The 15,239-nt window shown below is 43.3% G+C and overlaps 1 protein-coding gene across 1 annotated transcript; it reads right to left on the bottom strand.

Annotated features, from left to right (window-relative positions):
- Window positions 1-8,303: 8,303 nt before the first annotated feature.
- LOC110974264 (glutathione S-transferase-like) lies at window positions 8,304-13,442 on the bottom strand. Its single transcript, XM_022225794.2, has 5 exons — window positions 13,058-13,442; window positions 11,532-11,624; window positions 11,033-11,151; window positions 9,678-9,785; window positions 8,304-9,275 (listed from the first exon to the last, which is right to left on the bottom strand). The coding sequence occupies exons 1-5, from the start codon at window positions 13,188-13,190 to the stop codon at window positions 9,120-9,122; spliced, it is 609 nt and encodes a 202-aa protein (XP_022081486.2). The 5' UTR covers window positions 13,191-13,442; the 3' UTR covers window positions 8,304-9,119.
- Between the last annotated feature and the right edge of the window lie 1,797 nt (window positions 13,443-15,239).

Below are 15,239 nucleotides of genomic sequence, written 5' to 3' on the forward strand. Positions count from 1 at the left end.
AGAAAAATTCTGCGCTAACCTTAGCACAGAATCCTTAGTTACGGGATGTATGCATGCGCACAAGCCAGACTTCCTCGCTAACCCTTGAAAATGCGTTGGCCGTAAGCACAGATTTTTTGGCCACGGTAAGCACCGATTTTTCGCTTGCGGTGAGCAGTGCCGTGAATTTGGGCCCTGCTTGCAAACTAAAACACAGACACACTAAAAACATACGAGAAGAAGAAAGTTTAAGTACATTTGAATTTTCCAAGACAGTAAAGCAGCACCCTTCCAATCGTGGTAGTGGCTGTTAGGGGTTTGTTACCATAAACATCCTTGTTTTATGCTTTGCCTTGAACAATTATAGATCGCCAAATAATCCTGAAGTTGGAATACGTGTATTTAACAAATGCAGAGAATGGTCCTGTGTGTAATCATCAGAAAGATCACTTCAAGTTAACCCTTGACAATGGCTTTTGTGCTGACTATGTTTTTCCATTAGTGTTTCAAAAATGGGATAAACCGAAAATTCGATTTGGTACCCTAGGTCACCTTGCTTGAGGATTCCAATACATGTACATGTTCTGTAGCAAGTTAGCACTTCCTAATCAAAATCAACACGAACTAAAATTACTCCACAAGCCTCTTCCGCCCCAGTAGCCGAGCGATTTTTTGTCGTGGTTCCCCCCCCCCTCAATTTTACCATTTCGTTTGCGGACGCTTAGCCAAATAGGCAGCGATATTAGGTTCCTTGGCAACACGTTCCATCAAGGCTGCCAGTTTAGGGGACTTCCTGACCTCGTCCTGGACCGGGAAGTCCTGCTGAACCGCTGCCATGAATTCCATGGAGACGTAGAAAAAGATGTCGGCGCGAGAGATCTGTGGGATAAACGAAAAAAGTAGTTGCAGGAAGTAGTTCATAACAGGAATTAAATGTCATACTAACACTGTGTTTAATTTTGAGATTAGAATTTGATATATGCCTTAATATTTATTTCTTAAATGCGATTTGACACCCTGAATTCATAATCAGCTGAATTGCCACGTATTCCAACTACAGTACCAGCCTATCCAGCAACATGTATATACAAGAGGAGTTTTTATTTCCAAACAACTGCCCAGGAGACACACAAAATGTTTTATTCCTCCAGAATCAATATCGCGCATACCAAAATTAATAATGCTTTGTGGGCCTACGTAGTTGAGTGGCAAGGGTGAAGTTGTTACCCGTTTGGCGTCATTGTCGAAACTCTTCGCGACAAACCGCGGGAAATTAACAATGTACGGCAAAGCGTACGTTTGAGATAAGGCGTGGGGCCTCAAGGGAGTTTCTGTGATTTGTGCTAAACTGCATGAATGGAGACGCTTACCTTGGAACCAACGAAGACATAACCGGCTCCGCCTTGTCAATTATGAAACGATGCTTTTCAAATTCATTGAGGTTAGTTTGCCTACTTTCCCTACCTTGAAATGTGTAGGCCTATAGTTTCATTTGCATTCTCTACGGATGCTGGAAAAGAGGAATCTTTCGATTTTTGTGTTAGCTTTACATGTTGAAAACTGAACGAGATGTTGAGAAGGAAAATATACGGAATCTATGGAGACAGTACGGAATCCCACAGAACTTCATGTTGGATGAAGAGCGCATTGTAGAGATTGATGTGTATATAGAGCCGGGAATGCATTTTACGGGATGGAGGTTGGATAATTTTGAGGTTAACGTTGGAGTTAAACAAGGATGACCCGAATTACCCATTCTTTGCTTGTGACTGGCTTGATCACGACTAAATACTTTACGAAGTGTAAGAGAAATGAATTACAGTGGATTCCCTGGCTCCAAGCAACATGATGACCTTGACTCTATAGGTGACCTCCGTGTTTCTATCACATAGGCTATGATACACTCGCAATCAGATGCGAGATTGGTCAAAATTATCAAGCGGCAGCCCAGGCGAGGCACAGCTAATTTGAAGAAGTCGTAGGTCTACAGGCACGGGCGTCGCTAGACCATTTTGAATGGGGGGGGGGGGTTGCCACATGAAATTTGCCGACGGACCGTCTCGCAAAAGTTTACTGTAGTCCGATTCCCTAGCCCGACACCTACCTGACGTTTTTTATTTTGCCGACAGACCATGATTTTTCTGACAAAACAAACTAATGGGGGATGACATCCCCCGACACCCCCTCTAGCGACACCCGTGCCTACGGGATCAACAATGCATAAAATGGCAATACAAGCAGAGAAGCCGTTTGAAGTAGTCTTTTCAGGCATGGAGACACGGATGAACTACAGAATGATGTCACTGCAAGAAAAAGTAAGGCAAGGACAGCACTATACATGCAAATTCTTAAGAAAATCTGGATTTCCATAGAATTAACAAAACTCCTCGAGACTGGGGATCAGTAACATCGACTCATTATGGCACTTATTGAACAATTCTGAAACCTCAGGCGCATGAGAAAGAAACCTTTACACCACATGATGCAAACCTTAATTCACTGATATCAAAGTTTTTGGAATCTACAATCCTGGACAAAATAGTTGGAACACCTCGTGGGAAGCGCGTTGCAGAGACCCCCCCTCTCCCCCATTCAATGTTGCGTTCATTTTATTGGACCAAGATTCGGCCCAACTTACACAATGAGAAGCAACATTGACAGGGGGCAGGGGGAGGCATGTTCCAACCACATTTGTCCAGGATTGTCTCTAAAAAGTCCGCCTTATCCTATTATCCGGTTTGTAAGTGTGACGTCACTTCAGTTTTAACCATGCCCACTGTACACGGGCACTGCACATAGGGTTGCATGCATTGATCTCCAGTATATAGACTGGATAGGACATTGCGTCCAAAACGCGTCCCGCGTATGCGTATCTTCAGGAGGGTAAATGACGAGCGTTGCGAATTTCGTTGCGTCTACTTTCAAAATGGAGTTTTTTAAAAACCGGTTGAGGTTTTTGTGTTCCATGTGAAAGGCTATGCGCTCATCTCTGAAGGTAGCCGCCCGCCTCTATCCAAAATGGGCCCGCAATTTTGTACAAGAAGTATCCGGACTTGGAAACTACCAGTCCAAAATTCGGGATCTATAGAAGTATTTCTATGATCCCTCTTGATTATGGCATGTCTTATTGTAAAAAAACCCGAGGGTTCACAAATTACTTCAAGCTTGAGCGCAGAATTCCAACCATTTGGTGAAATGCGTCCTGTTACGACTGTGCTTCTCCCACATTAATTTGAAATAGCGCCCTCAAGCTTTGTGTTACATATTACATAGGTATCCAGTGTGTGTGGCATTCAGGAACTAAATAGTAAAACTGCATGTTTTGTGAGATTATGATCACTTTGACATTTCCCTGTATGTCAGTCGTGTTTAGGGGAGGGGTCTGGTTTTATGCCCTCATCCCCCCAGGGGGCGTTACTGAACTACCCATACAAACCTGTTTGAAATAACAGGTACATTTTGGAAGTATTGAGTTTGAAACTGGAGCTACTTGACTATGCCATTTTTGTAACTCCGAATTCCGATATTAAACTTGTGGCCAATAAGGCACGGATTAATTGAATGACAACATTAAGTTTCAGTCAGCCTGTTCAAAATTAAGTCTAACGTGGGTTACCGTGTGTGTGTGGGGGGGGGGAAAGGATGACCTAAGCGCCTTTTCAGGCGACAAGGGGTAAAAACCAAAGCTAATACTGATTTGACATCCATTGCAATCTCGATGTCGTTTTCTGTTGTTGAAATTCCAGGAACTAGGGATTGTTCCATTCTTTCGTTTTCATTTCGTTATTTTCCTGCTGGTATTTTTCGGGCAGACCTGTCTGACTAGAGTAAGTGATGGATCAAACATTCACATTCAAGAAAAGGAGCGGCAAAATGCAACACTTTTGTGGCAACTTTTTGGGGTAACCCAAGAAGATATGGGACGTATTTTTTGTGAGAATTTTTCTTTGAAAATATCAAATTACTCTGCAGTTGAAAGCCAACAAAATTCGATGTTATAACAAATGAAAATGTATTTCCATCAATAAAATAGGAAGGCGAATGCTGCCCGACTGTGCCACTCCTGGATCTCTTTCTATTGAATCTCCGATAATAAACATTGTACGCCCGACAGTTTTTTACTGAGATCACCGAGAGGAAATGGACCCAAGACGGTTGGGATTGGTTTAACTGTCGCAATGTTCGGAAATGATTAAAAGAAATCAGCATACAATCCTTTAGCTCACTGTATTCGATCCTATAGCAAATTGCCTTGTGGGTTCTGCGCCCAGGGACATGAAAAAAAAATGTGGTGAGGGAAAAATCCAAAAGTTATGCGGTGTTGACCAAGCATTCAGGCGCACGGACTCCTGAAATTCGCTACGAATCGCAGTTACCGGCTTCCATATAGGACTCTTCTGGGATCTCGGGGTTCCCGGCCCAACGCACTTCCTCCCTGCCCATCCATTTAACCCCAAGAAGGGTTCGAGCGACCATGCAAGGGAGGAAACGAGACAAGCCCCTAAGCCCTGGCCGCCGAGTGGGCCATAACGTCTCGAACCTGTACTAAGGCGCTCACCTGGACTTCGCGGACAGTGCCAGCCGCAGAGCTTATCCAGTAGGCTAAGGTACTGCTGGTATTTGAGGGGGTGAATTAGAGTCTCTTATAGCAACTGACTGACAGCAAGCGTCGGGAAAATAAAAAGTCAGGTCTAGGATTCGAACCCCCGTCTAACGATCTGATAACCGCGAGCTTAACCAGTCGGCCATCTCAGAGATACTGCGTTTTGCTGTTCATATTAATTAAGGAGATAAGAAAGTCATTCAACTTACTGCACAGAATGTGCTGTGTAAATACTGAGTGATTGAAACGTTATCCGCCCTGAGCCGAAGTGCACCCTCACCGGCGAAAGAAAGACAGGTGGCAATATGTTTTCCAACCGGGTTCTAACACGCGTTCGGCGTGCTCGTATAATAGAGTACCGAAGTGAATACGTCACACGCACAATTAGTGCGTAAAAGGCACGAGCGCGCGGACCAGCCCGCGAACCAGCGCGTGAACCAACACGCGCGCGTACCGTTTGCACTGCACTCTCTGGTCGAGTTCGGGCGGCCTGTTCTTGACACAGGTTTCTTGTTCTCGCGCTCAAACGGCGGGAACACGACTCAAGAACACTGTTCTCGGAACAGGATAACACACCACCTCCTCGTCAGGGTTTTACAGGAAGGCACGGGAGAACTCGTGAGATTTGGACTTTTGAACAGCTGGAAAAAATAGAGAGACGGCCAAAGCCATAGACAACGGGAAGTTTTGCAAAATTGACATTAATTATTTTCCGTAACATAGAAATGAATGTTCCTGTATATAGAAAAGAATTCAGCCCATCCAAACATTAACTCTCGAATAACGTACCTTATATGGACGCCGCAATGCTACATGTTGCTTGTCACTAACTACCAGCGATAACCGGTTGTTTGTTCCCGGCGTTGGAGCGGCCGACCCACGAACAACAAATCGAGCTGTTCGTGAACATACGGGAACAAGCCGCCCGAACTCGGCCCCTGGTTCACAGTGACGTCACACTTCGGTACTCTATTAAAAATCGTTGCGCGCACTCAGCGTGCTCTGCGTCAACGCACATAAACTTGCGAACCTATGCCGTGCGTGAGTACTAAAGGACTGTCGATTTCATTTCAAAACACGCCCTCTTTTATTCATGCTCGGAGCAGATATAATGGAGATCGAGGGGTTACATACACTGATCGCCAGTAGTTGCACTGAGCTATGGAACCCGAAGTTGACGCACAGCTTCTGCGATCGTCCAATGGGAGCCTGCAAGTCGTGGCACGTCCGCCTTTGTGACGAAGTCACTTTACGAACGGGATAGGGAGCGCGTACATCCCGCTCTTTGAAAATGCTGCACGTGTGCACGTGATAACAACCGCAACGGTACACCACCTCAACTGAAAAAGGAGATTTACTCACATCCTTTTTCATTTATTTTTTCATGGTTCACCGTTGCAATGTTTCATCTGAGACCCAATCAGAAAGTGAAAAGAGGTCGGACAGAATTGCGTACTCATCATGTAGCCATTTAGCCCTTCAGACCGAATACAAAACTTCGTTTAAGAGAGATGTGTGCTGAAATTCTGTGGTGCACCGTTCACGATGCGCCTACCTCATCCCATTTTCAGTGGCCAACCTGCCGCTTGTTGTTCATACTTGCGAGCAGCAATCCCATTCGTGCAAATTGACTATGGACCCTTCCACTGAAAATAATCCTGTACCGATGGGTGATCATAACCCATAGCTTCTGTATCACTAACAATTAAATAACTATGTACATCCATATACTTTTTTGGGAGGGGATTATGCTCCTGACAGAACATATTACCACACCTTGCCTATAATAGTCATTATTTATTCCTTTCCATAACCATGTAATGCTTACTGCATCATACGGCAGCGCCCCAAAACAGCAACGCGGCAAACCCCAGCCCTCGCATGTGACACAGACCCACACTCATGACACCCACTGTCCACTCAGAAACTAAGACTGTCCTGGATAAAATAGTTGGAACACCTTCTGGGAAGGGCGTTGCAAAGATTCCCCTCTCCCCCATTCAATGTTGCATTCATTTATTGGACAAAGATTCGGCCCAACTTACCCAATGAGAAGCAACATTGACAGGGGGCGAGGGGGAGGCATGTTCCAACGAAATTTGTCCAGGATTGTAGGTTGTGGCCTGAGAATATCTTTCTCAACTGAAAAGCGCCCCAAATTTTTACTGCTAGTTTTCAGTGCCCCAAGGGTGGGCTTGACGTGACTTTCTTCACCTCTCGCTCAAAGGTATCATCTAATCAATTGTTACAAACACTTTCTCCCGTTTATCCCAATCACCTTACCAGCTTTGTGGTTCTGCCATTCTTCGGATGTGTAGCGAACATCTTCAAACTCCTGGCCAGCACAAGCCAGCAGCATGCGGGTGGGCTCGGCTAAGCCACGATTGTTGCCATACACCACTTTATAAGAAGGCATCTTGAAATATGGGCGAGATCGCAAAATGGGATAATGACTAGGACAGGGCCAAGTAGCACCTTGTGGTATGTCCTATGCAGAGGCAGTTGCTGCTGCGGAGCTGGAATGTGTAGCCACACACAACGCTGCCCTATAAGACTGAGCGCCAAAGCCGCTACGTAAACAATGTTTTTCTTTATACTTTCAATGACCACATTCTCTGTCGATTCAACAATAACAGGCCTTGCATAATGGCGATATACATGCATATCAATGCTGGTTTCAACATAAGGTTACTCTCCGACCTCAATTCTGCCTAGTCATGCTCGTAAGTTATGCTGCACTTGTGAGATGGGGAAAAACTAAAAAAGCGTTCTTATTAAAAAAAGAAGACCTCTTTTTAAGTTTGATGGAAAGTCTGAAAATAATGACTGTTCCATGTAATAAATGCACTTTATGGTGATGGGTTAATTTTTTTTTTGAGTCTGTACCTTATCCACCTGTAGGATTGTGCTTAAGTGGAGTACAATCATTATGGCTTCTACTGACAATGTCACAGTGATATCGCTTTTTAGGTATAATGCCCCCAATTCCGACCTCAGTAGTCCCATTAATGCACCGAACGTTCATTCAATACGATCTTTATTTATTTATTTTTGGGGGGGGAGGGGGCGTCCTTCAAACTTCCGCACAGTCTTCCTTTGTCACTGAGGGAAGAGAGCTTTAGTGTTTTCAGCTCCGCGGTTGTCTCATTTCCGATTTCTTGAGTTTTGTTTAAGAACAGGATTTTTAAACAACACTAAAGGCTCCCGCTTGACTTTGGTGAAAAAGTGTAAACGTTTTATCGTTTATTGGAATACTAATCTCACTACTATACGTGGAAGTTTAAAGTAATGTGGTTTTCAATCAGGACTTTCAATTCAAGTGTTGAATGCGCCTGAATATATTCTGATATATTCTAATGTAGTATAATTTTATGTACACATATTTCTATTTTTCCCCCTCTATCTCCAGCTGCAGTCTCAATATGGTTTCCGGGGAGGCACAACTTCAAAAGCGACAGCGGTTTCGGGCTTATTCGGCATGATGTTGGGGAAGAAAAGTTATCAAAAGCTTTACTTGCAGTCCCGACATCCTTGCTTTTTTTGTGGTGTTGTTTTCTTAGGCTTTCGGTGCGAAAATTTGAAAGATAAAATATCATTTTTGATGATTAGTTTCTACCCCCGCTCGATACGCCACTAGCTGGGTACGTAAATATCCACATTAGTGCAGCGGTAATGTCACGGCAGCAACAGTTTCGTGAAAGAAGAGCTTGAAATTGTCTCGTTTCTGGAGTTCAGCCCGACTGATTTATTTCTCTATGTGATTTAAAAAAAAAACAGCTCTACAAAACTTGATTAAATGTATGTAATTTTAAAAACTTCAGTTAGCTGGTTTTGACTTTTCACAGAAAAGGTGTGACTCAAAGTATATACGCTGCTTATTAGAGCCAAGTGCAAAGTGCATGACAACACATGCAGACTGCATGGGATAGCAGCGTCCCTGTGTTTCAGGCATAAATCTAGATAGATATTAATAAGTCTCTGTAGGTGGGTTAAGTATCACATTCTTGATATTCAGGGTTAAACCAGTCATATCTCGTGCCTTTAGCTTTCAATCAGACATAAAAAAAATGACATTTGACAAATAAGTAGAATTGGCATCGCTTCAGCTCACTTCTCTCTAAACTTTCATGTCATATCCAAGGCACAATAAATTCGACAGGGACTGATATTGACATAAAGCACGGAGCTCCAAGGGCGGATCCAGAACCATTTTTTTCGGGGGGGGGGAAGGGGTGGTCCAAACTTTTTTCCAAAGGGGGGGGGGAATTTTAAAAACATTTTTTTCGATGGCCTTTCTGAGGGGGAGGCTACCTATTTGGTACTTTCTACACGTTTTTAGAAGGAAGGGAAATGAACTAAACTCCAAATTGTCTTTCTCTTATATTTTGACAAAAGATTTTTTCCTTTTTTTTCGGGGGGGGGGGTGGCCGCCCTTTGCCCCCTTGGGTCCGCCCTTGTTTTTGCTACATAGCTCTACGCCTCAAACTTCCAAGCATCCTCTGCCCTTATCGGGGAATAACGCTGTCCTCTCCCCCCTTTACCACTCTGTTTGCGGACGCTTAGCCAAGTAGGCGGCGATCTTGGGGTCCTTGGCAACGCGCTCCATCAGGGCTACCAACTTTGGATACTTCTTGACCTCGTTCTGATCCAGAAATTCCATGACGACGTAAAAGAAGATGTCGGCGCGAGAAATCTGGGGAAAGACATTGGTCCTGACCAATCAGCCCATCAGAAAAAGCAATTCCAATAGCAAAAGAATTAAAACATGTCGTTATCGATCGTTGTCAACTTAATGTATCATGTGCTTGCGATCAATTGAGAGACTATATAAACTAGTATCTTTGATAAGAAACATAAGAGGTGCTTTACTGTTTTAGTCGATCCTTCAAACTTATTAGAGCGCTTATTTTGCCTATCAAGAATCTAAATGCATTATTTACATCAATGGCAAGTTATATCTGTCTCATGGAAAATCACCGAACTCTGAACCTATTGATTAAGAAGCACGCATGCGCTAAGATGAGTCAAAAATCAAGCGTGTTGCATTATGGGAAAGTCATATGCTCTAACTTTTACCAAACTCTCAAGCTCTTACTTTGGAACCGACCAAGAATCCATCACCACCGTTCTCTACCAGCATCTTTTCAAGTGCCGTAAAGAACTTAGGAGCTGTCTCGGCATAAAATTTCGCCAATAATTCTTTCTGGAAGACATAAATGCCAAACATTACTCACACACATTGATACGATGTTATAGATTTCTCTGTGGGTCAAATCTCTAACGATTATGCAAGAGCTCTTTAAAGGGTAGTTGCTATCATTTTTTGATGATGGCAGCTAAACCTTCTAAATTGTGTCTCATTTAATCCCATTTTCAACTTTTGTTTTACTATTTCAAGGGTCTTTTACCGTCTCTTTCGTTTATACGCCAATGAGATTTCCATATTAATGAGAAAACTGTGATGTAATCTTAGGAAGAAAGCCCCATGCTGCATTTTTGTCAATTATCCTGGACACAGTTTTCTCTTCTTTGCCTATTCATTGTTGTTTATGGGCACAGCAATAACAAATCAATCCTTCTCCCATGCGCTGAACCATGTCTTTCCCAGATGATTTCACAGCAACAGTGCTCTCAGCCGTCCACGGAAGCATGGATAACTCTAATTGTTTAAAAATATGCACTATTCAGTGCATTTTGCCAAATAGGAAAGTAAAAGATTCCTACACTGAAGATTATAAATCGTAAAAAAAATGTGTTTATAAAAATTCATTGCAGCCACCCTATAAGATAACTCAAAATTTTCTCAGGCAAGAGTAAAAAATGGTCAGACAGCAAGCACGTGACCTTGTTCGACGTTTTCTTCCCCCGGGAGATCCGGGGCATCAGGGAGACAGGTGTTCCAGGTTGTCAAACGCCGTGCATGGATGGAAACTTCTCATTAAGAGCGTATCATTTGGGGGTAAATTATTAAAACTATTTTTCTCAAATTCGAAGATATTTTTGACATGGACTCTAGTCTCTCCAGTCAGCTACTAGCCACACAAAAGTTTCCACATCGCATGGATTATGCACGAATAGAAAAGACCAAATGGGTAATTTATTAGATTCCATAAAAAAAAAACAGTTTTGAGGGTTAAATGACTTCAGTATAACGTTTTTCGTGTATTTGATTGTTCCAATTTTTAAATAATATGGAGTCTTGAAAATGATTGCAATTAGTAATGGGTAAATGGATTGATAATTTACTGTTTTTTCATGCTTTGTTTGTTCTGTATATGAGTAATTTTGTAAATTTGTCCAAGGGACCCAAAATGAATCAACCGTATCTTCTTTTCTCTGTGTACAACTGTTGCTTAGTTGAATGGTTTCTGAATAAAATAATAATAAAGATGACTTTTCAAAGAGGATTAAAATGATCACAAGTTATTTGGTTCATAAAGCGCAAGTTACCTTTTTTTCTTCGTCCTGTTCACGAAAGACAATCCTGCTGAGTGGAAGTCGAATGTCTTCAAGCGAAGCGATGATGACATCAATTTTAGTAGTCTCCACGTTGTTGGCACCGTTTAAGCCTGCATGAAATAAGGACACAAACTTGTTGCACAATTTGGAGGCAGGGGAATATATTCGATTTCATTTTTTAATCTTTCAAATTTTTTTTCTCAGTAGCCACTTACCATTTGGCTCTTAGTTCTGACTAGCCCCTGACTGGGTCCAGTCTACTGGACCTGGCCTACCTACCTCCGTATACGGAGGTAGTCGACCCCCATCAGGGGCTAGGTCAGGACATGCTCTGTCTATATCGACAATGAGTTCATGAAATTGGTAGATAGAACTTATACTTTTGTGAATGAAACAAAGAGACAAAGAAAAAATCCCATTACATTGGAAATAGCAATGATTCCTGACAATTAACATTCTTTGACAACCTGTTGATGTTGTGGGAACTTACCAAACTCCCTGGCCACAAAGCCGTGCATGGCCCGGCTCTGAGGGATTTTCTTACCGTCGACTTCAAGGTACGGTAGCTGCTGCATGGGGGCATCTGCCGAGGAAATATGACGTCAAGTCTGATTTCAAAAAGATTTCATATCTACCAGGGTGAAAACATTAAATATACTGCAAACGTCCATAAATGTTATTCGTGTCCACAAATGCCAGATTCACTGAGGCATTTTTCCTTAACAACCTAAACCGGCATTGTTCAATTAGATTGGGCTCCAATCATGCCCTATTCAGTTTTATCCCACAGTGGCATCCGAAAGAGACTAGCTCCCATTGTCATTACGCTGTTTACCAGTTATATCTTACTTGGAATCTTTTAATCGTCTCATTTCGAATTTCATTTTTTATTTAGGTACTTAGTCGTAATTAAACAGTCATTTTGCGAACATTTTCTTGTATTGTGAATGTAACGTTTAAGTGAACTTTTAAATTCATAGACCTGCAAAATCAAATGGCATTTCCCAAAGAGGTAAAAGTGCAACCTCATGTCATGTCACATCACGTCATGATAAAAATTATTAGCATGCAGTGAATATATAATTGGGTGGAAGTAAGACGCAATGGTCATCTATAACGATCTCACGATAGCACCGAAGTGCTCATCTCAGACTTGAGCCACGTCTATATATGTTGCATTGGCGGAGATTTCTTGTCAACGTGCGGTTGATGATTTCTGAAAGCCTCCATCCCATCTGATGAGATCATGACACCAGCAAGTGTGGAGTCAGTGGTGCAGGCCAAGGGTGTGCTTAGTCAGTGACTTGAAGAGTGTGGGGGTGATTATATCGGTAATCCCCCAGGTCAAAAAGGTTGGGGTGAATCCCCCATCTCCCACGGGATCTCCGGCCATGCTATGTTTGCATCCAGGAAAAATTGTAATTCTCTGCAGCTGGCTGGTGCTTTGATGATATCTCTACTTACTTACTCTACTAGTGATACCTCTACTTACTTAAACATCGAGACAATGACAATTACGTTCATACGCGACTACTTTTGAAATCAGGGACGTGAAAGAAATATATTTATGTACATCTGCTGTGTCCTCTCAGGGCAACCATACAAAATTAATGGCCGCGTCTGCACCTGCTCTCAGCGTCATCGCTGGCCTTAGTCTTGGGTTTGGGTGGTGTAGAACAAGTTAAAATCTTTCCTTATGCTTTGTAGAAGCGACATTGCTCCAAAGCAAGGGGTGGAGGCCATGTCAGTACCTACCTGGCTGATCTACCGCTATATTCGGGGACGCGACTTTGCGTGACCTCGGATAAGTACGAGTTGAAAACAAATGCATTGATTTTAAATTACTTTGTAGGCCTATGGCAAAAAGTGCGTTCCCCTCGAGTTGTTTTCACCGCGCTGTCCGGAAGTCCTGCACAAGTCGCGTCCTCCTGTTATGGCTGCTCAACTAAACAACCCGATTATTAGGCCTGGCCAAGTTCGGTTTGGATTGAACCATGAAGCTATGACTGAACTCACCGGCTTTGTGCTGGGGCCATTCCTCACGCGAGTAGCGAATGTCCTCAAACTCCTGGCCAACATGGGCTAGCAACATGCGGGTGGGTTCGGCATACCCACGGCCATCGAAATACACCACCTTGTAAGAAGGCATCTTGAGCCAATGCAGATCAGAGAATCGTACGAGTTACGAGGCAAGAAACACCGAGCGGTATTGAGCAGCGGGCAGTAGCTTCGTTGCGCATGCGGTCCTTGCAGAATTTGCAGACGGCACCACGGTCAATGCATGACTATAACGTGTAATCAGATTCAATGCTCCTCTTATTATGGGCGAAGTTCACCTCTTATTATGGGCGAAGTTCAACGTGACCTTTCGATGTGCACCACTGTGGGAGTACGCACGCTTAGTTGTGGGCAGTGAAAAGTCCTAGTTTAGGATCAGGGGTGCCCTACAAAGGAGCTCTAATATCTGTGTCTATATCTGACTGTCGTTCTTGTCGATTTCGTTTGAATGTGAACAAAAGGATCAAACATACTTAATGTGCATCTGCTCTATGTATAGCCTTTGATCAAGGCGCCCGCGGCGAAATGGAATAATTCCGTGTGACTTATGTAACCACTGTTGAGACCACAAATCCTATTTCTTGCTGGGAATAGAGAAGCATTCAATGGGGATTACTGGGTCCCCCACACTGTCCTTACATCTTCCATGATATGGAATGCAGCCTACCATCCTTGGTCAGATTCTGTGGCTACGCCTTACCTCTTAATCTTGTTCACCGGCAAGCCAAGACAAACAGCCTTGGCAGAGAGTTGCTACAGCTACGGCCTGGGATGACGGAGAGAGGAACTTGGGAAATGTATAATGAAAGGACAAATCCAATCACTCCATCAACCCACTGATAATGAACAATAATGTACGGTTTCGTAAAAGTGGGTCTCCTATTGGTTCAGATGCTTATTGCAAACGTGACTGCATGCTTGTACGGAGTACGAAAAGGGAATGCACACTAATGATCTATTTATGGCGAGGCGCCGGGGGGGAGGGGTTAACGTGGCGGTTCTTTCCTCGCTTTGCACCAATGAGGCCTGGATTCGAGTCCTGCGTGGTTTCCAGTCGCTCTCGCAGGTTTCCTCCTGCCCCTAAAACTGGACCGCTATCTCCGTAATGTGATGTTGATTAATAAACGTTATGAATAAACATATAGTTATTTTCGCAAATAGCCTGAGTAGCTGAAAGCGCCATTAAAACAAAACAACAACAACAACAGTTTGAGGCGGCATTTGGTGTGAGGCGTGAGATGGCATGCGGTGACACGAAGTGGCATGCTTATGGTGGGATGTGAGGTGAAAGACGGAGGCGGAGGTGTTTGGGAAAAAGAAAATGATTGAAAGAAGAATTTGAAGAATTATGGCCGAATCTTTTGCCAAGTGTCAACCTGGGACAAAGTCATGGGATGAGTGGAAACCCAAAGGGACACCACACCGAGCCACGGAGTGGAGAGGGGCATTATCTCACAGCATCGATGAACTGGCTTAAGCCGGCATGGGAGTGAGAGACGAAGTCACAAAGTGGATGTAGTAGAAGTAGTGGAAGTGGTCTCGGAGGAACGAAGGGATTCCAAACAAGGCCTCGAAAAGGATATTTGGATTTGCACTTCCAAACTGGAAATTTTTAATTAAGTGCATCAAATGTACACGCTGTATTTTGACAAAAATGTTTATATAATAGTTCACAACGAAATAAAACAAAGGACAAGCTATTTAGTAAGCTTTTTCGATTTGATTGAGTGCACAAAATGTCAGAATGTCAAGACTAAAGGACCGTAGGGTGTCTAGTGTTGTACGATCCGGAGACACGTTCAAACAAGTTCAGAAGGAAAAATAGAACGGGGTTTAGTGACGTTACCGACAGGGTTGGACAAGAATGCAGCGACAATAGACCTTTTCACTAACGAATTCATAATTATGCACGCACGCGCACAAATGGCCTTGGCGGCAAGAAGTGTGGGCGGGCCATTGAAAAGTTACTTGTACATGCACATGTACTGTACGTACATGTACATGCACATGTACATGTACATGTACTGTACGTACATAGCTCACCATTGAACCTGGTCTAGCTTGGATTTATACCGAAAGAAATGGTATCCAGGTGTTGTGTTTGGGGTTGTACGTCAAGACAAAGTGTAGATTCCAACGA

The sequence above is a fragment of the Acanthaster planci genome, linkage group LG19, assembly GCF_054643075.1.
Source record: "Acanthaster planci isolate LZ-2023a linkage group LG19, COTS_SCS, whole genome shotgun sequence".
Taxonomy (NCBI): Eukaryota; Metazoa; Echinodermata; class Asteroidea; order Valvatida; family Acanthasteridae; genus Acanthaster; species Acanthaster planci.

What these genes read in the sequence shown, in the direction of transcription:
- LOC110974264 (XM_022225794.2), bottom strand. Translation starts at nt 13,190, where the DNA reads ATGCCTTCTTACAAGGTGGTGTATTTCGATGGCCGTGGGTATGCCGAA. An exon ending in CTTTGTGGCCAGGGAGTTTG is followed by an intron (nt 11,152 to 11,531) that starts GTAAGTTCCCAC and finishes TATTTCATGCAG; the next exon opens with GCTTAAACGGTGCCAACAAC. An exon ending in GATTCTTGGTCGGTTCCAAA is followed by an intron (nt 9,276 to 9,677) that starts GTAAGAGCTTGA and finishes GTCTTTCCCCAG; the next exon opens with ATTTCTCGCGCCGACATCTT.